This window comes from Pyrus communis, chromosome 8 (assembly GCF_041283825.1).
Source record: "Pyrus communis isolate YQ-2024b chromosome 8, ASM4128382v1, whole genome shotgun sequence".
Lineage (NCBI taxonomy): Eukaryota > Viridiplantae > Streptophyta > Magnoliopsida > Rosales > Rosaceae > Pyrus > Pyrus communis.
The window spans coordinates 23,756,079-23,781,819 of NC_142572.1; the positions used below are offsets into that span (position 1 = coordinate 23,756,079).

Consider the following 25,741-nt stretch of genomic DNA (forward strand, 5'->3'; position numbering starts at 1 on the left):
TTGAAAATAAAAATCAAATTTTGAAATATCCAACGTAAAAAATAGAAAAATAGAAAAACAAAAACATGAAAACTCAATCTCCCTTTGCCAATGAGGTCTGCAACTTCAATGCCTTGGATGAAAACTCCTTTCTTTTTATCAAACAATGAAACCTCTCATAACAAAAAGAAAAACATGATACCAGGTAGAGAGAGTTTTGCTTTGAGAATAATTTGGGGCTTTGTTTTGAGTTTATGCGCGCTAGTTCTAGGCTAGCAACTCAATCCCCTTGTCACCTCATAGTAAAACCCTATCGAGCCAAGCATGATTTAGGTGTATACAGCTACAAATTCATCAACCATTCATTTTGCACCGTGTTTAAAAAAAATGAAAACCAAAAGTCAACAATGAAGATTTAGGACTTAGGGTTTTGTTCAGAGAAGATTCAGGAAACTAATAGCTTGATTCGTTGTAGTGTGCATCAAAATTTCGTATCAACCGTAATAAAGTATCAAGTAGTGAAGGCGCGAGAACAACGATCTGCCTCCTGGCCTTTTTTGGGCGTTCTTCGCCGGGGATTTTTTGTCTTTTTATCAGTTCAACCTTTGGTTAATTTTTTTTTCAAGTTTATTATAATATATATTTCGTTTTAATTTAAATTATTGTTTTCCTTAGTAGTTACTAGTCATACTCATATGCCCACAAACTATGCGTATGTAACTAAATTTCTATATTATTTGTTACAAAAATATTTCCACTTTTATTTTTTTTATTTTTTATTTTTTTATTTTTTTGGTGGAAAAGAAAACTTTTTATTGAAAATTTAAAAAAAAAAAAAAAAAAAAGGAGTGGAAGTTGGGGAGGTAGTTGAAGTGGGAGACGTGGGTTTAAAAAGACCTCAAATTTTTTTGTTTAATTTTTAATACATGGCTGTGCAGGTGTAAAAACAACAAAATATATGTTACATGTAATCGCTAAATTGTCCATATATATATATATATATATATATATATATTTTTTTTTTTTTTTTTGGTTCAATTTTGGTGCAAGGATTAGAATGATAATTTTCTAAAGTTTTGGCAAACAAACAGTTTTACTAATAATTAGTGTTGATAATTCACATCATCGTCCAAGTTATTCAATGTTTGAAAGTCTCCATAATAGTCTTAATCAAAACCAGTTGGGAATTAATGATTGACTATGCCTACAAAGATCTAAAGGTTACAAAGAAGCGTAAAAACATTTGTCAAAATCTTTAATTCTTGATCCTATCTCTTCTAAAAATACCTATATACATGAATTTAGTGACAAGATCATTTTAACTCTTCAAAATATTGAAAGAAAAACGTGTTGGGTACGAGACACCTTACCGTGGCGGATATGTTCATCTCTTTCATTTCAATGTGAAATTTGGTCCAACAAAAATTAGGTTTGAAAATATTTAAACAGTAAATGGACGTAACTAACTGGCTATTGGTGCGGTTGCACTATAACTCCATTTCCCATTTCTACAGTCCATACGGCAAAGGAGAGAGAAAAAAAGCAGCAAGTGCATGTATAAGAGACGGCTGTATATGTTACTATAATTGCTGCCTCTAAATTGTAAATCATCTTTCATCAATTTGATGTCAACATTTACTAACCCATGCAGGAGGAAAATTCTGTGTTAATTGGCCGCAAAATTCAACAAGAGACTCCGATACTATATATGTGTGGGGTTGAAAACTTATGATTGTTGGATGTCTGATCATCAGGCAGACGCCTCGTGTGATAATGCTCAGGGGATCTCACCAACCCAGGCACAAGGAGTAATTTCACAATCACAGGAGAGACCACACAGAAATGCAAGATCGTTACATGGTGCCTGCAAAACCATTTGTTGAAATGAAATTATCACGCCAAAAAGCTTTAAGATTTATGAACGAAGAGGTGAATTCAACAGAACACAATTTAAGGATCAAGTAACATGTGAAAGAAAATACAGTTTCAACTGATTAAAACTGATCGCTCTGGGCACCTGGGATTATAAACAAACAAATATACAATGGTAGCAATGGATTCAAACAAAAAATTGGACAAGGCACAAACCCTGACGAGAGTTGAAATAGGAATCTTGTTCTCACTGGAAAGTGAATTCATTTGGAATTCGAATATCACTTTTACAGGCAATACCCAAGCAAAGAGAGATGTCTTCGCACTTAAGCTTTACATTCAAGAGAGAAATAGGTACAGAGTCATTACTTTAATTTGGCAACTCAATGATTTTCTATTTTATTTTGGGAATGCATCACTAAATTCCTTAGTTTTACTGGGCTACATGTTTCATAAAAATTATCTTAAACTTCCATGGCAATTTTTATATCTTCTTTTTTTATAATAAGAAAATGTAATTTGAACAAGAAACAAATGAGCATACCGAAATATGTAGACGAACATCCCTTAAATTTTCACCATGTGTGCCTCAGCCAGCGAAGAATTCAGGTCTTCCCGAGATTGTGATCGCCTGCTTTGAAGACGCATCTGAGATCTGTGAGGAGACCAGAAGGAACCCATGCTAATGCTGTCAAGTTGCATCTGGCCCAGATTATTAGAGGAATAACTATGGGACATACTGCTAGTTGATGGGTATAAGGAAGACTCCATTAACTGGATGTCACTGCTGCTGTTGAGACTATGCCTTAAGCCAAATGGTCTCCTTTGGGCATCACCAGCAATTGTTGGACTCAGAGGCATCTTTGCTCTTCCATCCCCTGAAAACCCATAGTCGATATAAACTTCAATCAATCAATAGTACAATACTGTGAAGGCTCTAAACTTTTGTCCCCTCCTGTTGGAGTCAAATATCTCAACTTCTTCAAAATTTTCCTTTCCTTTTCAATTAAGTACCCCCACATGTGGTAAACATATCCTAACCACCCTTTTTAGAAACTGATAGTGTGAGTCATAGCCTAATATCACCATTTTCTCTTGGAGTTTTACTAGCCTGGATCATTTTGATAAATAACTTGGAACTGGACATTGACTATTATTGCGGAACTGCTTGTACGTATCATTAACACTAATATATGGAATCATATCAACTCAACAGGAAAACAGTTGAGGTCTTAAACCCCATTTGATTCCCTCTTCTACATTCAGAACATCAACTTATCCATAGTATACTTTTACACAAGATAAATTGCTCCTAATTTTCCATGACATAACTGTACACAAAGAAGAAAATATGAACTGATGAAGGATAAGTTGCTCCTAATTGTTTGTATAACCATGTGCTGCATTCAACCTACAGATACGGACAAGTATTCTTAAGACTTGATCAATCTGTACTCTCTTTTATCTAGATGTTAGGCTTAACCTAACAATCACACTCAGGGATTGACTTCACAATCCATGGACACCGGCAATGGATATGATGAGTTAAGTCTTGTACAAGAAAATCCTTCAATAGGAATAATCATAGACAGATGGTTCGAACAAATAAAGTTAAAATTATAATAACTACAACTCTGAGGACCATTTCAGAACTACACATGTTTTAGAAGTTTTGTGGAAGAGCTTACCAGAGCTAATAGGACTCCAGCGCTGGAACCGAAAAGGAGACGGAATACTCAGAACAGATCCAGAAGATGCACCATTAGTCCTAAACAGTGGGAGACATGGCCTCCAGAAAAATTTTGGCATCCAATTGCCAACACATGATAATGCACAAAGGAGGAAAATTAAAGAGATAAACAAAACTGCAATAAGAAATATTGGGTTAATCTTGAACTGGAGTATTTCGTAACTGTGAAGCCCCATTCTGGTTGAAAGTGCCTTCCCAGCTTCCAACAAAGCAACCCCAAGTGTCCATGTAATACTTCCAGACCCAATTATAACTTGATTATCTATGATGTGCAATCCCTCTCTCAACAAGAATACAATATATGGTGCCCTAAAGCAGTACTGTTCAATGAAGGGCTGAGGAGCGACACTGTTCTTCGCAACTTCCCAAGTTCTTTCACAAAACTCCCGACCCTTTTCCAACACATCATCAAGTGATGCCTCTGACGTCAAATTGAAAAACCGATAAACCACAAAAAATCCAGAAATCGCAAAGAATCTTCCATAAGGACGGGGTACACCATTGGGAAGAGAACAAGGTTGCAAGTCACAGTCAATTCCTGGATTTATATTGGACCATTCCGACAAATTGACGGCAACTCTGGCAAGTTTACTGCACTCATCCCAATTTGGAGCACCAATAAGCCGCAACAAAATCCCTGATCTGCCTCCTTTATCCAACCACTTTTTAGCAATCACAGGGCTTCCACCTTCTTGGAATTTAGAAACACATTGAGAGCAAACGTATTGCTCCTTGTAACCGGACTGCAAGCAGGGATGCTGAAGTTTTCCCTTCCCATTTACTAGTTCTGCCTTACTGGCTTCTGGAAGCCTCTCAAAAAGATGAACTACAGACTTATCAAATGCGTCATTTAAACCATAGCTTGGGAGAGAATATGCAGTGAGATGATGGTTCACGGCCCCAATTCTAAGGTTTAAACTGGTCTCTTTATGCACTTGTTCATTACTCTCAAATGTAACCTGCAGTGATGAACCACCCAAGTCAAGTGCACCATATGTTGGCTTTCTTGGTTTGGCCCCCAGAATACCCGTGTGATGGTTAAGGGCTATCCAGCCAAAATAAGCTTCTTCCAAGCCACTGATAATCTTAACCCAGTCTCTTTGGCACAAAAAAGGTGAATTCTTGAGTATAGACCATGCATTGTCCAGAAGCCACTTTGAATCAACAGTGGGAAGTCTGCGAACCCCGGCAGTAGCATAAAGGAAAACCGAGGTTGTCTTATGTGCCTTTTGTGGGATTTGCTTCTCTGCCCATCGAATAAGTGGTTTTATTGCAGCCTTCAAGCCGGAAACATTGTGCACCAACTTGTCAAGCCCGGGCTCAGTTTCCATGCGATCATAAGCACGGCCTCTGTGTGTATTAGATGTTCTTCGAAGACCTTGTGTTAACGGCTTCATGACAATAGGAAAAGTGCCATCTTTCTCAGTATCATAGGATGCTTGATATACATAAACACGAGTTCCAGTACTTCCACAATCAAGCACAATATAGAACTTGGGCTCTCCTCTAGACCAATAAGAATAAGTGAACATGGAAACCAAATAAATTAGAAAACCCAACAACAAGATACAACACAGAAGCATGAGGGCTCGAACCCACTTGTTGCACGCAGATGGGGTTCCTCCTCCTGGCAGTCCTTTCTCCTTTGAGAAGCTGGAGGTGGCAGTTTCTCTGTGTAAGGAATCAGGGGGTTTGGAATGAGTGACAACGCTGGGATGGGGATCTTCCGGGTCAATCTGGCGATAGGCCGAGAAATCCTGGAGAGATGATGAGAGACGCAGATAGTTCTTGCTCCGTGCAGGGTTGGCAAAGGCAATTTTGGGGGGAGATAGATTGGAACCCCCCTGAGGGTTAGACCAACGACTTGATGCAGAAGAAATGATGTTGGCAATTCGACTAAACACCATTTTCTAATGCGTATTGGGCTAATTCGAACAGTTGCAGAGAAATTTCAACCTAACATACCCAGCAATATCAATCAATCAACTTAACATACCCAGCAACATCAATCAACCAAACACGAAATAACAAATAACAAATGCAAATGTAAGAACAAGTTGGAATTAGAGTTAAAGTTGACATCCAAGTCTAGATCCGGAGTGACACTACTACACTATAGTTGGGTACTAACCCTAAGAGCACATAATCCACAATACGCTGAAGAAATACAACACCATCCAAATGCCCATATCATACGAAGAAAACGAGCAAGGAGCAGGGCGTGGTTAATTACCATAATTGGGTTGGGAGTCGGGACGGACAACTTAATGTAATCAAATCAGGAAGAGGAAGAGGAGGACGACCGCCAGGACAACGAAAACGCGTCATTTTTATAATAAAACGCTCGAATTTTTTGGTTAACACGCCACTCAGAAAAAGGAGACCTTCATCTTCTCCTTCTCCTTCTCCTCTCTATTTTCGCTTTTCTATGTGGAGCGGTCTCCCGGTTGTTCAGATCCAAACACAAACCAGAAACCAATACTTCTTTTTCCCCAATTGTTGTTATTTACATAGAGGTCTTACTTTTGTCCTCAATAGTCTATTTTTTGCATTTACATCCTTATAATTTCTTTGTGTCTCCAAATTCAATTTGTTCTCTTTAACACAACGATATATTAACATTAAATGATGACAAAATAAATTGATACCAAACTTCGACATTTACAAAATTTTAACTTAAAAACCTTTCACTTCACAACGTTTAAAACGTTTACAAGTGAACAAAATACAACTAAACTAGTCGTCATTTAAGTTAGGAGATGTTTGATAAACCATTTTGTTTTAAATTTTCAGTCTTTTGAAAAACTAAAAACTTGTTTGATAACTACTTCTTGTTTTTAGTTTTTAGAAATTGAAAGTTGAAATCCAAAAGCTGAAAGCTACTGTGTAGTAAATAATATTTAAGAGAGAGAGAGAGGAAATGGACGACAAAGAGATGGAGGAAATGGGCTCAGCTATCTAGCTTGATTAATTTATCTTGATACTATGCTTTTACTTACACTAATCATGATGAAGTTTATTTGCCCTCCAAGTAATACAAACCATACAAGAAAATGATCTTCTAGATCGTATAGGACCGTACGTCTATCTTATACAATCACATACCTATAATAATTTACTTTCTAATTGGATTTAATTGTAGTATATTTATATGGAAATTGTGGGTTTGTTACTAGAAAATCAAAATGCTTATGCAATTTTTTTTTTTTTAACAAGCGATATATTTTACATCAAAGAAGAGGGGAGATGAGCTTAGCCTCACAATGGTCTAGCAATAATGTAGTTCAAATTTGCCTCTAGCGAGAATCGAACCTAAGATCTCTCACTTACAAGTGAAGAGGAATGTCACTAGACCGTAGTACTAAGTGGCAAATGCTTATGCAATTTGAATAGTTAGTCTCTTGCCACACCCTTCCACTTGTGGCAATTTGCTTTTATATCTTATTTTTTACTTGTAATTTTTATTCTGTTTATTTTTGTGTAAATTTTTTGTTTACTTGTAAGTTTTATTCTGCTAGTTTGGATTCTTTTTTAATTTTTCTTTTTTTAAATCTCAGCCCTAATCAGTATATATTTTTGTTTTGCACCCCATAATTCTTCCTCAGCCAGGCTGGGGCAGAATAGCAGAGCAAGTACAAGTATTAGTAACATAGAAAAAATGCGTTTTTTGTCATTAATATGTTTGCTCGTGGTAATTGTGGCCTCTTGGTCGAATCGATGACTGCATATTTAATGCACTTACTAGTACATTTGAGAATTTTTAATTCGATGGTTGTAATTAGCCCCAGACTGTGGAACAAAGGATTATCCCGGACCTACGCCGAGGTATTGACGGTGATTCTCAGATATCGCAAAACAGAATGTGATATGATGAGATAGAATCATGATCAATATGAGCTCGAAGTTTCCTTTGTAAACTCACCCGCTATATGTACATTTCTAAAGGTAATTGCTTTGTTTTCTTGAAACCATCGTTAGTTAAAGTTGGTGGAATTTTCTGGTGCAGATTAAACTTGCCCAGTACATTTATAGTGAATCTGGAAGTTTTGGGGTCATAATTAACCGTCTAAGCATGTTTGTTCTTTTCTCCTTTCTTTTCTGTTTGTTTGTTTGTTTTTTTTTTTTTTTTTTCGAATTTATGGCTCCAAACTTTTTCTCACAAAGTTATTATTTGATTGGTGGTGTTTTGGTATGAAGGGGAGAACATATTTGTACTCCGGATCAGGTGCCAAATCTTCCCTCTTGTTTTTGTATTCTCTAATCTTTTCGTATGATTATTATTATTTTTTTTAATTTATAATTTTGGATCGGTGTTTATTTCCTCTATTTTTTTTATTGAATATAAGGATGTAAATAGATTTTGATATAGATGTTATATTCATATGAACAACTACGTTATATATTCTATAAACACCTATTTTTGGTTCCTTATTAAACATAAAAATGTAAACAGATTTTAATATAAACGTAAATAGATTTTAATATATTTTACACGCCCACCTCTCGATATCCAGGTTGACATCGAGATTAGGTTGTGCCAAGTTGGTACCAGAGCATAGGTTTAGGCCATCTTTGGCCATAGGGCCATAGGCCAAGGGATAGCTTTTTTTTTATACAAAACTCATCTGGGCCAAAAAAGCTTGGGACCCCCTGGCCAAAATCCAACCATATGGCCAGCAGGCTAAGCAAGCATAGCCAGCCAGCCCGTTCATTTGGGGCCAATTGGCATAGCAACGGTGAAATGACGTCATGTAGCCGTAGGATTTTTTTTAAGACGAAATTATAAAAAAAAGAAAGAAAGAGGAAAAACACAAACACACATGCAAACCCTAGCATACGCAGCCATAGGTGACACCGTACATACCAAGTCAACCTCTTTAAGCATGACTTCACACCTCAAGTGGGAAAATCCTAATCACCCACTCTATCTCCACCACTTGGACCAACATGGTGCAGTGCTTGTGCTGCAGCCATTGGTGGAAGACAATTACAGTATATGGGTTCAATCCATGATCATGACCTTAACGATAAAAAACAAGTTAGGGGCTTTTTGATGGAACTATCAAGCCGGCAAGTGAAGATAAACTTGAGGAGTTGCAATAATAGAATCAATGCAACAATCTAGTCAAGACGTGGTTATTAGGGTCCATGTCGAAGGAAATATCAAGAAGTGTCATCAACTGCAATGATGCACGTCAAATGTGGCTTGACTTGCAAGAAAGGTTCCCTCACGTGAACATCGTTCAATTGTTTCACATAGAGAACGAAATACATGACTGTGTGCAAGGTAACATGATGGTGAGTTCATACTTCACCAAACTGAAAAGCCTTTAGGACAAACGAGATATGTTATGCTTTATCCCAGCATGTTCTTATGATATGAAGAAAGAGATCACCTCATACGTTGAAACCCAGAAGACGATGAAGTTCCTCATGGGTTTGAACGATTCATATTCCACTGTTTGAAGCAATACTATCCTTCTTAAGCTTCTGCCCACAATCAACAAGGCTTACTCACTTGTGCTTCGTTATGAGAGACAAACAGAAACATCAAGTGGCAAGAACACTTCTCAACCCAAGGCTGCAGTTTTTGCCGTGAGAAATGTTGGTCGAGAAACTGAATTCGAAGACGGTAGTCTTTGTTATGCAAAGTGCAACAAAATGAACCACAACACCAAGAACTATCATGCCCATCTAAAGTGTATTTTTTTGTGGATGGAATGGCCATTCTTTCAAGTATTGCCACAAACGAAAAGCTGTTGTTGAAACTGAACAAAGTCGCCCTTTTTCTTCAAAGGGAAATCAAGTTGTCATGCATGACAAGAAGGAGACAATGCCCTATTTGGTAATTCAGATGTTGGATAAAAATAAGTCTTCCTTCGCCAACCAAGTTGGTAATTCATCCAATCATGAAGAAATTTCATGTAAAGCTTTTTCATTCATACATAATGGCAAGAAAAATATTTGGATCTTAGATAGTACTACTACTGACCACATTGTTTGCAGTCCTGATTATCTCCATCCTCGAGGCTTGTTGAAAATCATACGGTTAATTACCCAACGGCTCTCTTGCCACAGTTACCCATGTTGGTTGAATTGTTTTCTCTCTCTCAATCTTGTCCTTGATAATATTTTGTGTGTCCCAATTTTTCGGTTGAACTTGATTTCCATTAGCAAGCTAGCCTATGACTCTCTTTATATCACAATTTTCCTAAAACAATTTTGTGTCATACATGACCTATGCTCAGGGAAGATGATTGGGATAGGAGTTGAATGGGATGGACTCTACTATCTTAATTCATCCAAGAAAGGAACATGCAATCCCATTTACACATCACCTATAGCCTTTGGCATCAACGACTAGGACACCTATTGCACAAAGTTTCTATGTTATTTCTATTTTTCCAAAATAAATCTTGTGATTCCAATAATTGTTTAATTTGCCCTTTGGCTAAACAAACGAGAACACCATTTTCATTGAGTTTCATATCTGCCACATCTTGTTTTGAGTTGATACATGTTGATATTTGGGTGGGTATGAAGTCTCTTCCCTCTCAGGTGCAAAATACTTTCTTACCATTGTTGATGATCATACTAGGAGAACTTGGATTTATCTAATGAAACAAAAATTTGACGAAAGAGATCTTTTTGTCCAATGCATTCATATGGTCGAAACACAATTCAACACTAAAGTCAAAACTGTTCGAAGTGATAATGGTCCTGAGTTCAAGATTGACACCTTTTATGCCTCACATGGAATTATCCATAAAACTAGTTACGTCAACACACCACAACAAAATGATGTTTTTTGAACACAACATAGACATTTGCAAAATGATGTTTTTCAACACACCACAACAAAATGATGTCTTTGGTTATTTGTGTTTCACATCTACTCATGTGCAAAAACCTTCAAAGTTTGATCCCTGTGCACGTTATTGCATTTTCTTGGCTACCTTTATGGTAAAAAAGGTTATAGGTTATTTGATCTTACCCTCAAAAAGATTTTTGTCTCATAGGATGTATTATTTTTTGAAGACCAATTCCCTTACCATTGGTTAGAGACTTCTGCTACACCTAATCCTTCATCCAACAACACATCATCACTATGACAATTTGACATGGACTCATTCCCTGACATATCTCAACCCCTCTCCAATGATCCACCTAACATACTACCAACCCCAACCCACACGCCATTATCTTCTTCACCTCTTACTACCATACCAAACACCGTGCCCTTAGCATCTTTAGAAAACACCCTCACCACAACCAACTCCACATCACCAACGCCACACCCATCTTTTCCCATACTAGCATCCACACCACTACCACCCTGAGGCAGCACATGACCCACCAAACTTTCAACATTCTTGCAGGACTTTCACATCGATGCCTCTCCCTTGTCAAGACATGCTATCACATCTTCAATGATTATGGCTCAGTTATCGTCAGTACCTCCCATCCCAGTTCTACTTATTTATCATATGACTGTTTCTCACCCCACCAAAATCCTATACTACTAATCTCACCCTCATCAAAGAACCAACAACCTTTTCACAGGCTGTCTAAGATCCAAAATGGTGAGATGCCATGCAACATGAAATTGCAGCCCTTCAAGCTAATCATACATGGACACTTATGCCTTTGCCCCTCCACAAATGCCTCATTAGATGTAAATGAGTCTACAAAGTCAAGCTCAATCCTGATAGAACTGTTGAGAGGTACAAAGCGCGCCTCGTTGCCAAAGGGTATAGCTAAATTGAAGGTGTGGATTACCTAGAAACATTTGTTCCCGTGGCTAAATTGACTACCGTTCGTGTACTTCTTAGTGTTGTGACTTTACAAGGATGGCACCTCCATCAACTGGACGTTAACAATGCATTTTTACACAGTGATTTAGAAGTTGATGTTTACATGACTTTGCCTTCTGGTTTCAAATGAAAGGAGGAAACTTGAGTGTGCAGCATGAACAAATCTCTCTATGGTTTAAAGCAAGCTTCGAGGCAATGGTTCATCAAATTATCCAATGCCCTCAAAGTTGCTGGGTTACATCAATCATGGTCTGACTACTCACTAGTCATCCGAAGTCGTCACGGTAATTTCATTGCTTTGTTAGTCTATGTTGATGATGTAATACTGGCAGGGAATAATCTGCATGAAATCGAAGAAACCAAGCAATTTTTTTCTCAATGTTTCAAACTAAAAGACTTAAGGCAACTTAAATATTTCTTGGGGATAGAAGTTGCATGATCAAAGCAAGGCATCATTTTGTGTCAACGAAAATATGCACTAGAAATATTGGATGATGTTGGGTTCTTTGGGGCAAAACCTTCACGGTTCCCTGTAGACCAAAACTTATCTTTCACGCAAATGGAAGGAAAATTGTTAAATGATCCCTCATTGTACATACGGCTTGTGGGCAGGTTGATATATTTGATAATAACGAGACCAGACTTAGCATATGCAGTTCATGTGTTAAGCCAATTCATGGAGAAACCTCGGCACCCACATCTTGAGGCTGCACACAAAGTTCTCAAATACATTAAAGAAGCACCTGGACAAGTGATCCTTATTTCTTCCACGGGTTCATTGCAGTTACAAGCATTTTGCGATGCCGATTGGGCTAGATAAAGATACCAGAATATCAATAGCAAGTTATTGTATTTTACTTGGCCAAGCACCAATTTCTTGGAAAACTAAGAAACAAACTAAGGTATCATGTTATAGTGCAGATGCTGAATACTGTTCTATGACCACTACATGCTGTGAGATCACATGGTTGAATAATATCTTGAAGGATTTGAAAATAAGTCATCCACGGCCGGTCACATTGTTTTGTGACAATCAAGCAGCCATGCACATAGCTTCTAATCTTGTTTTTCATGAACATACAAAGCACATAGAGATTGATTGTAATCTAGTGCGAGAGAAAGTCCAAGGAGGAATGATACGTACGGCTTATGTGCAAACAACTGATCATCCAGCTAATATATTTACCAAGCCATTGAGTTTGATACAGTTTGAAACATTGCTCAGCAAGTTAGGTGTCATTAACATACACTTTAACTTGAAGGGAGAGGTGTTAAGAAAGATATCTGAATCAATTAGTCAATATTGTAAATTAATATTCAGTTATTTACCTTCTTGTTTAGTTTCTGATTGGCCTTATTCATAGGCTATAAAATAGGATGGCATTGTAAAGTAATTGTATAAAATCGTAACCCTAGTGGATGAATATACACAGAAAATATTCCACCATTCTATGCTTCTTATGACATTCTACCAAGCGAGTCAACCAAGGAGCATAAGTTCTTCCATAAACCTCACAAAGGGGGGTAGGTTGTGGCCTACATTTAATTCTTGACAGAAATGCGAGTGATCAAGAGGTAAACTTGGGAAATCTCTTTCCATGGAAGATATATTTTGTGCGATTCTAAAAGGAGTTTGACCACATTCTGTACTAGTATGATCCCATTCTAAATTTCCTTAAAATTGAACCAAACGACAATGAGTAGTATGCTAAATACATTTAGATTTCCAATCTTGTAATCGGAGTGTTAGAAGATGTGTAATAAGAATTTTTGTTGTTAGTTGTTGGTAACTAGGGGCCCACGTTCCACTACAATAATTTCAGGAATATTTCTTTGATTAAGTATGAAGATTTTGGATGAGAGAAAATCATTCTATAGCTTGAGCGCAACGCAGATTCGTGAAAGAAAGATTTGTTTGTCTTGTCCTTTTTATTTGAACTCATGGTTAATGACTGAGCAAGGAATTTATATCCGTAGCAAGTCTCCTTTTATAATAGAAATAACCCATAAAGCTATCCATGTTCCAAGGGCGATTAGTGGATGAAAAGGTCCACATAAGAAATAGAGAAACGTCGGTGATGTAAGCGTATATGAATATGCGGCTTTCTTCCATAATTGTCGTTGCAACGAGCGAAAAATCATGTTGCTGACCCTCTTATATCGTTCATGGTACGATAAGTATATTTCTGTCTACAAAGTTGATTTGTGTGGTAATAGGCCACTCGTGAAAAACTATGAGAGGATGTTATCAAACAAATGTAAGGGTTATTGTCCCTGCTAATGAAAGCTTATGGGCTTATTTAACTAATTCAAATCTCTAGAACAAAGAAGGCTATGTCGTGTTAGGATAATATCACATAAATGCAGACCGCTTTGCGGTGAAAGTTGCAAATAAGAAGCATTTCTTTGAGGAACTCTAGAATTACACTACAATTGTGGATGTTCCTTTTATATTTGCTCATAATACCTGTATTTTGGTCGTGTCGCTCATTCATATGTACAACTAGTAGATGCTAATTGACGCTAGTGCTAATGTGATCTTTAAGCTAGTAGACACTAGCCTACACAAGTAAACACTTGTGTAATTTACACTAGGGTTGGGCACGGGCTGGGCCGGGCCCAAAATTGAAGGAACCAAACTGATCCGTTTGTAAATAACACAGGGCGGGGTAGGCAGGTTTTGGATTTTTCAAAATAAGATCCGAACCTAACCCAGCCCTTTTGAAACGGGCTGGTTCCTACGGGTCCCCATGGATCCTCACATTCTTGTCCCTCCCTCATTTCTACAACTCACCCTCCTCCATATGTTGCCTAAATCACCTACAAATTCGCTTGAAGCCCTAGCCCAGACTTAACATCACCACTGTTGTTGTACCTTGGCCGCGGCTACACTAGATTGCCATCCCCGCCGTGGTTCCTCTGAATCCATCATCACGATTTGCGTGTCTTTTGCTGTTGCAACCAAACCGCCAACCTTGTCTCCAGTATATTTGCATCACACTTGTTGTCTGCAATTTGACTTTTCTGCACTCGTTCGCACAGAAGAAGACTGGATTGAAGAAGACCCCAGGAGGAAAAAAAGGAAAACAAAAAAATAAAAAATAAAAATGAGAGAAAAAGTTTGAGTTTTTTAGGCCCACAATGCGGTCCTGGAGTCCGCCGAATCCCTCAAGCCCTGGAGTCCCAATCCCAGCTGGGATCAAGAACTTGAAGAAGAAGAAAGTTCGAGGGGGGAGAGAGAGAGAGACTGGAAGATAGAGAGGCAGCTGAGTTTGAGAGTGAATTTTGGAACCTTGGACTCGGGTAGAAACTAGGGTAGAAACCAACGGTTGAGATTGGATGATAGGTTATCATTCAATCTCGGCCGTTCATTATAATTAGAAACAGGTCGGTCCGGGTACCCGTTTTTCTAAGTATCTGGACTCGGTCCGCCCCATAAATGAAAAGGGCCCGGCCCGTTTGTTTTCTAAAATATTAGGAACCGGCCTATATCCGCCCCAAACTATGATTACCTGTCCCGACTGACAGTTCCTATACCTGTTTGCCCATCCCTAATTTACACGTATATGGATACTTGTACTAAGAGATGCTAGTACTAATTAGGGGTGCAACTCAGGTAGGTTGGGTGGGTTAGAAGGTTAACCTAATTCTAACCCAACTTTTACAATTCGGGCTTGGGTTCGGGTTGGGTTTCATTCGGGTTTATTTGGCCTTAGGTTTAATTGGGTTAGGGTTTACTTGGGTTGCCCAACTTTTTCAAGATTAATCTTATAACAACTTAGTTTTCAAGAACCTAAAAAAATTAAGCCAAGTAGCATCAAAGCTAGCTTACTCTAATTTCATAAATCAATCTACTATAAAGCTTTAGGATTTAGAGACTACGAATATTGACCGACTAATCAAATCCTTTTATTCTTTAAAAGCTTAAGTAATTATAAAGGGTAATTTATTAAAAAAATAATATTAGAACGAGCGTTGGTTTTTGGACTTGGCACACTTAGGTGTAATACGAGCATTAATTGATATGGGTTACAATCTGGTTAGATTGGGTTTGGTTAGTCGGGTTAGGTTGGGTTGGAGATGGATGGGCAAATGATCAACCCAATGCAACCCAATTAATGAACAGGTTAAAATTGGGTTGGGTTCGGACGGGTTATAAAAAAAAAAAAAATCAGCTTGTTTAGGTTTAAAGTCGGGTTGGACATGGACGGGTTCGGATTGGCCCAACCCAAGTTGCACCCCCTAGTACTAATGTTATGCAATACCAAAGGTTTCAATCATGAGTTCTATCAAGTTGTTAAGGGTCAGATGTCAATCACCAAACAAATTTGTATCTAATATTGTAAAAGGGGCAATAACTTAAAACATCTCATGAGTATGAGTCTCTAGTTGTATCTATTTCATTCGGTTAAGAGGAGCGAATGACATCCAAAGTTAGTGAAATTTCTTCATTGATCATGAGCTATACAATGAAGAAATCTCTTATTTCAAAACAAAACTTGAGCAGCTCGGTGTGCTTGTTTCTTAAGCAGAAATTATCAGTTCACCATCGTGAAGATTTGAAGAGGCTTCTACGCAAGGCAGACAAAAAGGCTTCTTTGGCATGATAGGAAGTCTCGATTGTATACATTGGGAGTGGAAGAATTGTCCTATTGCTTGGGCTGGCATCAATTGTATGTCGTTTGAATTATTGAAGGCATCTATTCTACATAGGTATTTATAGAGATTTTGGGTGAATTTTGAGTTAAATATTTTTTTTTAATTATTTTAGTTATTGGATTTAAATTTGGGCCGTTGGATCTTTTTTTTTTTACCGTTAGATTTGATTATATTCGAACTCAGCCGTTAGATTCAATGTATTTTAAAATTACATTTTTTTAAAAAACAAAATTTGAATTTGGACTGTTGGATCAACCAACGTTCCAAAAGTAGCAGTCGTCCGATGCAAAAAAGAGTCAATGGGCTCTTGATGGTGGCCGACAGCGGCCCTGACAGTGGGTTCCACCATGTCGAGCGGTGAAGGCCTCAGCCCGTGTGGGGAGAGTGGGGCGCGTCCTCTGGTTTGGGCGAGTCCACACATTTGTGGGCTAATTCTTTGGGGGGGGGGGTATTTGGCTTTTGTTTGGCATTGGGCTTTTAGCCCAAACATTTAGGTTGGGTTGGGTTGGGTTTGGGGGAATAAATGGGAAATTTTGGCATTTAGCTCAGGGTTAGATTCAGTCCAAGGGGTGGGTTCCACATTTTTTTATAAAAAAAATTAAATTAAATTATTTTTAATTTTTCAATATTTAATTAATTTTTTAATTCACTTGGACTAAAGAGTTGGCTCCGCTCAAGTTATGTTAGCATTTAATAGAGAAATTGATAGAGAAATTGATAGAAAAATTGACGGAGGTGTGACATTGCAATAAATTCGTAAGATGAGGCATGACGTTGTAATTTTTAAAACATGGGATATGAGATTGTGGTTCGACCCATAATTGAAGTAGTTTTGTATAATTTACTCTAGAAAATAACAATCAATCCCTTTCTTTTAGTTTCCTATGGTATAGGAAAGTGAACATCAAGGGGGTGGAGGGCTTCACTTTCCCTCCTATTTTCCCATGAGTCAGGAATCTATTTCCCAGGGAAAAACAACAATTTCTCATTCCCAAGCTTCATTTCCCAAACATCAGAATAGGGAATCAACTTTTCTTACCCACCCATTATGCCCTTAGATGATTAGTGAAATTTTAGTTTTGCCATCCACCTCTCCAGTACCCAGCCAACACCATTCGTTCATCTTTATTCTCCCTCACCATTGCATCACTGATACCATGCCCAGGCAATAAAACCTTTGCAACCTAAATCCATCGAATCACCTCACCCCCACTACCTGATATGATTGTCGAATCACTTCGCCTAAACCCCACAAATTGATTCCATAACACCAAAACCTGAGAAAGAAATAGGCATGAGCATATGGTTTACAAGAAAATTACTCATGGCCAAGCGAGGGAGGGGTGTTGGTGGCTAGTGAGGGAGACCGCATATCGACGGAGGATAGTGTAATGACCCAAAAATTCATTTGGAAGTTAATTTCGGTGATAGGCCAAAATAAAGTCGTGGTTAATCTCTACTTTATTAATCAAAATAAATTTCTTTTCTTGACAATTATTCATAAAAATTTATTCTAGGTTATTTTATGGCTGTATCTAACTTTCTTGTTAGACTGCCTACATACCCGCAAACGGGATCAAGCCATTTGTACTTCACCATTGTACTTGAACTGTTTACTGGTGATTATAATCAATACTAGACTCAAACAATCGAATCACATCAAATAAATATCAAATATGAAATTAGGGACATTGAATTTAAATTAAAAAGGCAACATCGGCCCACTAGCCATGTGCCACCGCCGACGGCGGATTCCGGCGAAGAGAAACCACGAATTCAACTAACTCTAAAAATTACCAAATTTTACAAGCATGTAGAACTCAGTGGGAGAAAACATTTTTCATACCTGAGCCAAAGTCCAATTCGGCTAGGAAGACGTTTGAAATCGCTTCGATCTATCGGAAACCCTAAAATGGGTGAACTTCAATTCGCCATCCCCGGTGCTCCACCACCCCCAAAATTGTTTGGGGTTTGTTCTTGGGCTCAAGATAAGTCTTTTGGTGGTGGTGGTTGAAGGAATCACCTTCAAAAATGATGGATCGCCGCTGAATCCCCCACAGTGATGTCGGTGGGATTCTCACGAAACCGAGGTAAAAAACTCTCAGATTTTTGGTGGAAATGAGAGAATGGAGGTCAGGATAGAGTGTGCAGGTGATGGTTAGGTGAAATTCATCAGAAAAACCCACGAAAATCGTCGGAATTTGCTACCCAGAATCGGGTTTGCAGTCGGGTCAAAAACCGGGTCACATGGGATATGGGTTGGCTACTCCTCCCCCTTTCCTCTTCCCCTTTTCTCCCTTTCCCGATTGGGCCAATCTCCCATCCTTTCTCTCCCTTCTTTTTCCCCCTAATCACAGCCACACATGTGGCAATGAATGGTTCTCCAGCTTTCTAAGAGCTTTCCAGAAAAGGTTTAATTACCATTTTACCCCTACATTTAACCGTTAATTTCTCCTTCGTTTCATGAACAGTTTTCGCCTACGTGTTCATGAGATTGAGCTCTATCTAAATATGCCAAGAAATACAATGAATCATATATGGATAAAATACGTCCTTATATAATTACGTTTAGCCAACTACGGGCATTTTCATCTTTTCCCTTATTTGAATTTTGTAATTAAAGCACATATTTAAAAATAATTAGGGTATTATAGATAGGAGGTCTTTTGCTGGGTTCCGTTCTCTTCAAATTTATTCTCTCTTTAACCAGACTATAAACAAAAGAATTCAAGTTTTATTTTAAGAATAGTTAGAGCATTTCTAAAGGAGATGTCAAAAACTTCACATCAGTAACAACGGTGAAAAAAGACATCATTAGGTATTTTCCAACCAAAATGCTAATTCCTACGTGACATGACATGAGAAGGCAGCTTCAAATCTATTTTTAATAATTAACTAGTCATATACACATTTGTTACACATGTGTAGTTAAATTTGTCTATCATTTGTTATAAAAATATTTATATCACTTAAAAAAAAAAATTTGGGCCTGCAAGTGGTTTTGCGGAAGGGGGGTTAAAAGGAAAAACCTCCATTTTTTATTTTTTTTTTAAATAGGATGTGTTATATTTATCTGACTGTGAGGTTCGTGTAAAAAATAAAAAATTTGAGTGATATGTAATTATTAAATTGTCATATCTTTTAATTTTGTTTAGCTTTGATGAGAGGGTTAGAATGGTAATTTCATAGAATTTTGGTTGACAAACAGACTTCTATTAATAGGTAGTTTAGATATATGGTTTTCATATTTTTTAATACTTTTCTTTTGTTTTGAACCACATTATTGCTAGCCTATTATGAGCCTAAGCTCACCCTCTTTTCCCTTAGTGTAGATAATATTGTTTGGTAAAAAAAAAAAAATTAAATACTAATTATAACTAATAATATAATAAATAATAGTTTAAATTTGGCATATCGGTTGGATAACAAAATTTAAGAAAAAGATCAATGCGCCACATAAGCCTTCAAATTTAAATTTTATGTTTAAAATTTGACACTCATTTGAAGATAATCTTAAGGCTTTTTAATATTCCAAAAATTAAAGTTCCATTACAATTCAATATTGTCGTGTTTTTTACTTTTTAGCCATAATAATATGATTATTTCACATTAAAAAATGATTCAATTAATCACTTAGTATTACGGTCTAGTAGTATTTCTCTTTACTTGTAACTGAGAGGTCTTAAGTTTGATTCTCGCCAAAGGCGAATTTAAACCACATTATTGCTAGCCCATTATGAGGCTAAATCCACCCCCTCTTCATTAGGTCATCTCCAACCAAAGGGTTCCGAGGGCTTGTGGGCCCCACAGAATCTGAAAGGGCCCTTTCCAGCCAGCCTCGGGCTGGTCAAAATTTTTGCTTAAAACTATTGGATATAACCGACAAGAATAAGAGTAATACTGTTGGTTATAATCGACACGAATAGTTGGGAAAATTTTGAATACAATGGCTAGCTAACGTTAGCTAGCCGTTATTTTTGAATTTTTTTTTTTTACAGTTTTTTTTTATTTACAAAAAATTTCCTATAATTTTTATTTTTAAATTCTATTTTTTTCCTATAACTTCTATTTTACAAATTTTGTTTCATATTTTTTTAAAATTCTATTTTTTTTTCCTATAACTTCTATTTTACAAAATTTGTTTCATATATTTTTTTTAAATTCCATTTTTTCCCTATAACTTCTATTTTACAAAATTTGTTTCATATTTTTTTTTTAAATTTCATTTTTTTCCTATAACTTCCTAAGTCATTATACAATATTAAATTAAATTAAGTAACATGAAACAACATTAAATAACATTAAATTTAAAAAATATATTATGTTTGGCCCTATGGCCCTCGGTTGGAGATGAAAGCAAATATGATCATGTACTGTTCATTAAAATATTAATTTTTTGTAGGACCAGATGACTAGCTTTCGGTTAGAGATGACCTTAGTGTAGATACTATTTTTTGCTAAAAAAAAAAAAGATTCAATTAATTATTAAGGCATTTTAGTAAGGACAAGTCAGTACCCAATTTACTCGCTCTCTTAGTTATCCCACTAAAATCACAACACCTGTAAAAAAAAATTTAACACAAACCTACAACCAAACAACATCTTTTTCCCCTTAAACCTATAACCAAACGCCATCATCTTCCTCCCCTTTCTGGGTTACCATGGCAAATCTGTCATGGTTGCCGTCAGCCCCATTCCCTCCTCTAAGCATCTTGCTCCTCGTCATCAACACATGCCTCATAATCAAGATCATTTGAATTTCTAATGAGAATTAATGATTTTTTTTTATGCTTTTAAAGTTAAATTTGACATGTTACCAGAAAAAAAAGTTAAATTTTGATCGCAACGAAGCGATTAGTGTTTGAAAAATCACATCAAAATGGATGATTACCACACCTATTTGGTCGGATTTATTGGTTTAGTGTTGCGGAGGAAGGGTTACGAAGGAGGAGAGATATCGAAGGTCTGGGGTGGCTCGACCCTTGGAGGATGGAATGGGATGTGGGTGTGTGATCGACAGAGGACAGAGGTTGGAGGAGAGATGGGATTGGGTAGTGCGTAGTGGGAGGTAACTGGTGAGGCTACTCGAAAGTGTGTGAAACGTGGAAGGTCTGCGTCTAAGAAGAAGAAGATGAGTGTTTGGTTTATGGTTTAAGGTGACAGAGTGTTTGGTTACCAATATAACAAGTGTGTGGTAGAAGACAGGTGCTATATTTTTATTGGGCCACTTAATAAGGTAAATAGATTAGGTACCATCTAGCTCGTACCCAAGTATTGTCCTTTTAGTAATCACATTGGTATTATTTTCAAATTCTGTGAATTAGTAAACATAATAAATGCCATGAGTAAATTGTAGCTACGGTTCTTTAAATTTTAAATCAATTGTAGCTTTGGTTCTTCAACTAAAATTTCAATGGATATAGTCTTTAAATTTGTCAAGCTATGGAGCATTCGTCCTTCCATTATATTTTCCGTCAACGTGCTTGTGTGGCAGGACAATGAGACCAACAAATATGCGGTGGGCAAAACTAATGGGTTTTTTTTCTAGAGGGTTTGGGACATTGGGTGGAGGTCGCAAAGCAAAATTGAGGGAGACGGAGTCAATTGGTGGTAATTGCGGCACTTTTGCTGTTGTGCAGAGAACTATGTTTTTGGATTTTCAAATACTATTCCTTATTAATGTACTTCTGGGTCCAATCTACCAACTGTATATGCACCTCAATGGAATATTTGACAGTGTTAGAACACAAAGATTGACGCATCATAGCAAGCAGAGCAGTCCTATATTGGGTCGTATGCTTCACAAAGGAACTTAGGCAAACAAACCTTTCTAACGCCATCAATAAACTTAGCACAAGTGCCCATGTTTTGAAGCAGATCTGGTTTCAAGAGCACACATATCCCAACAGCTTCCTTAGAAGCAGGCTTAGTGGATATTTCACAGCTGCCCACGCGAGCAGTCTCCTACTTCTTAGCAGGTGAATCAGTCTTAGCAACAGAAGGAGTGGGCCTTAGCGCCACTTTAGCAGCAGAGTCCACCTTATTGCTCTTCATAATAGCAAGCCTTTCCGAATGAGAACTGGACTTAGCTCCTAACGGACGTCTTGGCATAGACTTCGACACTAGGGGCATGACAAGACCTCTACACTAAGCAATACTATCAACGATCGAATTAGCCATTCTCTACATAACAGGTGCCACATGCTCAGATCTAGCAGCCTCATTTATCTTCCTATTGGAAAAAGTCATGTCAATCACAAACCTCTCGACAGCAGGTGGACCCTCACGACCAGCAGAGGAAGTCTTCAGTTTTTTCTTAACCAGCATCTCTTGAACAGACGGGGAATATCTCTTCTTTCCACCTTTATTCACAGTAGGCTCCACGATGACGATCAGACGAACCAAAGTATCCACCTTGATCCTCTTTACCTTCTCTCTCTTGAGAGTAACCCACATTTCTCTCGGTGAAGAAAACTAAGCAGCTAACAATATTCGCGACACTTAGCAGGGGAACTTAACCTATACTGGCTTTTTCCTCATTTTTTCTTTCCGACCAGCAGGCAGGAGGCTTGCATGCCCAACATTTCAGCAACCTATGAGGCCCTCGACCTCCTTATCTCTCTCAATCGCCGGCCTGGCCTGTGTTAGGTCTAAGAGCCTAAAGGACATGAGCCATGCGACTTGCCTTGCACTGCGCCCCATCACCACAATCCGCGACCACAACCGCACAAGCTGCCCTTTGCTCTAGCTAAGCCAAGTAGCCTAAAGCAGTGGTCCCTGCCACAACACCTCTTCGGCCCATGCCAAGTCGACTCTTGGCCCCTGCTAGCCGACGTGTCGCACCACCTCGACGACTGCCCCACGACAGCACCATCCAAGAAGAAGACAACAAGAAATTAAGTTTTTATTACATTGGTGTGGCACGGAAAAGATGAAGAAAACAACGAAAGACGGTCATTTGCACGAGCAAGATGTAGAAGATTGCTAGAGGAGGGGGAACAAATATCCTTTAAGCTCTCTCTCTCTAGTAGGGTAGAATAAATCACTCTCCAAAGTTGATTTAATAACCCACTTAAGGTGGACTTAAATAGGCTTTGAGAGAAATTTATTTCCCTTTCCTAGAAGGATCTAATTTCATATTAAAGAGAGAATCTACATCAAAATAGAAAGCAATCCTAAGTTTCCTAGAGCAAGAATATCTCTACACCTACTGCCCTTTCCTACGAGCAGTCCAGCAGGTGTGGGGGCATTTGTGGAGCTAAAAATAATCACAAGGTGACACGTGGATTTTTGGTAAAAATGACAAAGTCACCCTTGAGACACACTGGTTGTCCTACGCGCAAGCAGTGGACAATCAGCCAAGAGTGTCCAAAATAGGTAACAAATTCCAAATTATCTCATCCATCCTCATCTTAGGTAATTACTTCATAACCTACAAATTATTCCATATAAATGGAGATTAATTGGCTAATTAATGGATTAATTCCTAATTAATCCATTAATCACCAATTAAATCACCCATTTTCACACAAAAAACCTCTAAGGCCCGGCCACCTCCATTCCCTATATATATGACCCTATTTTCTCTAAAAAGCTAGTTCCACACTCTTGCAAAACTCCCAAAAACTCTCCAAACACTTTTCTCTCTAAATTTGGCATCGGAGGTTCTTCGGCCAAAGCGCCCCCCCTCCCAATTCATCGTGGGTGCGTGAGGCTCTTGGCCTTGACCTAAGGTGTTAATTGTTTTGTAGGTGCAATTTTGTCCAAGAAGAAGAAGGCGGAAATTTGCATCCACAACAAGGACATGAGGAGGGGTGCGACAAGGGTAGTGGAGAGCACGACATAAAATCACAAAACATATAAATTGTTTGGGACACGAAGCGCACGCAGAAAACACATGTTACTGAGATAGTATTGCTCTGATACCAGGTTGAACAATATTTGGAGAATTTTAGATAACCATCCGAGTAGTACTAAGGAAACCACATATTTTACCACATTAGGATACCATCTTATGTGGCAAGTAATGTTTATAATCAACATCTAATAAAATATATTATTTGGTTAACGTGACAAGTACACATTATTTACCACATAAAATGATACATAAATGTGGTACAAAAATGTGATCCTTTAGCATTATATAGGGATTACAAGAGTTCTCTACAAGTATTGCACGGATCTGGGGCAACAATACAATCATCTTCTCTAAATATCAAAAGGTAAAATGGTAAAACTATATCATTTTGAAGTTTCTCAAATAAAGTACACACTACTTAGGTAGTTTACTTGATCACCTTGTCACAACTAAATATTAAGTCAGTTTTTTTAATAAACCTAATACTAATGTATAAAAATTGTATAAAAATAATAAATAAAAAAGCCAATAGCATAATATTCGCCTAAGTTCACAAATTTTGTATGTGAAACAGTTTTTTTGTTTTTTTATTTATTTATATTTTTCTAGAAAACATATAAGAGAGAAAAAAGTTAGAGAGATGTGAAAGAGAGAGGGAGTGAAAGAGAGAGGGAGTGAAAGATAGAAAAGTGATTATTTTTTTCGGTAAACTTATATCTTTATTTTTTTTAAATTAGAAAAATAACATAAACATTTAGTTTTTACAAATTTATATTACTGCTCATAGTTTTATTTAGGTGACAAACTGTCCTTTCACTCTTTTTTTAGTTGACAAATTTTTTTGTTGGGTAGTTTAGATAATTACAATGAAACTAATAATTACATAGATTGAATTCCCTTCCTCTCTCCAAAAGCTCTTCTCTTTCAACAAAATCCTAGCCCGTTACATCCATCGTCGCTGGCCTCTAGCTATGGCTGGGGGTCGGTGGCAGCTTCTTCCTTTCTCCTCATAGCCCTTCCTCACTTCCTCTTTCCCTCTCTTCTCCATTCCAGCCTTCTCCCCCCTCGCCATCCACGACCTTCTCTCCCCACTGACCTCACGCCGACAACTCATTCCCAGTCTTTACTTCCCTCATCTCCCATCCCGTGCTTATTTCCCACCCTTTTGTGTGCAGCTTTCCATGGATTTAAGTTTATACCCTGATCCATCCATGCCCTTTCAAGATTTCTTCTTTGATTTGGCGCTCAATTTCTTGGTGTGGGGTTGGATTCGTGGCTGCAGGTGGGTTAGATCTACATTTGTTAGCTCATTTTCATGATGGTGTCACATTCTTTACCTGGTTTTTTTTGTGGCTGCACTGACATGTGCACTCAGATATGACGGCTCGACTTGTGCGTCTCGAACCTGACAGCTCCGTTGCCTGTTGTGGCTAGCTTTTATGGTGTTCGATGTGTGGATGCCGGTATCTCACTATTTGGTGAATTTGTAGGTGGCCAAGGCTTAAGTGCCTCATCCCCCACTGTGATGAGTTGATTACCGGATCTCTTCTCGAAGTAGTGTAGTCGTGTTTCACTCGCCTTACGTGCATCGTGGTGGTGCTTTTGTTTTGGCTAGATTGGTCTTCGCCTTTGGGCGAAGATTATGTAATCTGGTCTGTTAACGATGACTTGATGTTGTCTCGCTCTAACGGGATGACTTTATGTGGTCTCGCTATTCAACGATAACCAATGTGGTTGCCTGTATTTCTCTGTTGCATCTATCGGTTATTGTGATAGGTTTGTACTGGTGGCAATTGTGTGCTTGGGTGT

The 25,741-nt window shown here is 37.8% G+C and overlaps 1 protein-coding gene across 4 annotated transcripts; it reads right to left on the reverse strand.

The window, feature by feature from the left end:
* Positions 1–1,452: 1,452 nt before the first annotated feature.
* On the reverse strand, positions 1,453–6,137 carry LOC137718334 (GDA1/CD39 nucleoside phosphatase family protein). Of its 4 annotated transcripts, XM_088699018.1 has the most exons (5): positions 5,835–6,083; positions 5,201–5,557; positions 3,540–5,107; positions 2,396–2,729; positions 1,453–1,843 (listed from the first exon to the last, which is right to left on the reverse strand). In XM_088699018.1, the coding sequence occupies exons 2-4, from the start codon at positions 5,506–5,508 to the stop codon at positions 2,419–2,421; spliced, it is 2,187 nt and encodes a 728-aa protein (XP_088555144.1). In that variant the 5' UTR covers positions 5,509–5,557; positions 5,835–6,083; the 3' UTR covers positions 1,453–1,843; positions 2,396–2,418. The 4 variants fall into 4 exon arrangements, with proteins under 4 accessions (XP_088555144.1, XP_068313963.1, XP_068313964.1 ...); XM_068457862.2 differs by having other exon boundaries at positions 3,540–5,557; positions 5,835–6,137; XM_068457863.2 differs by having other exon boundaries at positions 5,201–6,054.
* Positions 6,138–25,741: the final 19,604 nt, after the last annotated feature.

Excerpts from the sequence above, each read along its gene's own strand:
- LOC137718334 (XM_068457862.2), bottom strand. The coding sequence starts at position 5,508 with ATGGTGTTTAGTCGAATTGCCAACATCATTTCTTCTGCATCAAGTCGT. Across the intron at positions 2,730-3,539 it reads CTGGAGTCCTATTAGCTCTG|GGGATGGAAGAGCAAAGATG; the intron begins GTAAGCTCTTCC and ends ATGGGTTTTCAG.